The sequence below is a fragment of the Austrofundulus limnaeus genome, unplaced genomic scaffold (genome assembly GCF_001266775.1).
Source record: "Austrofundulus limnaeus strain Quisiro unplaced genomic scaffold, Austrofundulus_limnaeus-1.0 Scaffold935, whole genome shotgun sequence".
Classification (NCBI taxonomy): domain Eukaryota; kingdom Metazoa; phylum Chordata; class Actinopteri; order Cyprinodontiformes; family Rivulidae; genus Austrofundulus; species Austrofundulus limnaeus.
The window spans coordinates 163841-164575 of record NW_013953337.1 but is presented as its reverse complement, the minus strand read 5'-3'; the positions used below and the strand labels follow the sequence as shown (position 1 = coordinate 164575).

Here is a 735-nt window from a genome sequence, read left to right as displayed (position 1 = left end):
GGTCAGGTGTAGTGGGTCAGGTGTAGTGGGTCAGGTGTAGTGGTTCAGGTGTAGTGGGTCAGGTGTAGTGTACCTGTACGGTGGCAGCTGTGTTTAGACTGACAGTGGGGTGAGTGGGTTCAGTGGTCAGGAGTGTGGGGAACCCACACACACTCTGCAGCCGGTCCCTGGTGTCAGACAGGAAGGACTCCAGCGTCCCCTGCTGGTGGACCTGGGGACAGAGCTGGGCGGGCTGCAGGCGGATGCAGCTCAGAGGGTATCTGTGAGGTCACAGGTTAAAGAACTGGACCAGATAAAGACCAGTGTTCAGCTCAGAGACAGGACTCAGGATACGTGAAGAGTCTGTCCCCCACAGGTCTGAAGTAGACGCTGCAGTAGACCACCTGGTCCTCTGCCAGATCTGGGAGTCTGTATCCGTACTGAAAAGACAGAACCACGCAGTCTGGACCTGTCAGAACTCTCAGACATCATGTGATGTTTAAATAATGAGGTTTACTGCACCAGGCGGGTCCAGTGGTTCTGCAGGTCCACGTAGGTCCTGAAGGGTCCGTCTCTGGGCAGCTGCCGGCTAATGTTGATGATCTGACCTTTCCTCATGCTGCAGGACACAAACCAGAGAGGTGGGTCAGGTCTGTGGACAGTCCTGCAGCTCCACCTGTCCAGGATATCTCCTGTCCCTTTAAGAGTGAGACAGCAGCTCCACCTGCTGGTCAGAAACATGAGACACCTGTCCAG

At 55.5% G+C, this 735-nt stretch overlaps 1 protein-coding gene across 1 annotated transcript; it reads right to left on the bottom strand.

The window, feature by feature from the left end:
• Positions 1 to 73: 73 nt before the first annotated feature.
• Positions 74 to 598, bottom strand: LOC106533388 (uncharacterized protein C18orf63; the record flags this gene model as incomplete). Its single annotated transcript, XM_014029652.1, is given in 3 exon segments — positions 74 to 260; positions 334 to 419; positions 502 to 598. Coding segments are annotated over 3 exon segments (369 nt in total), but the record flags the coding sequence as incomplete, so codon positions are not given.
• Between the last annotated feature and the right edge of the window lie 137 nt (positions 599 to 735).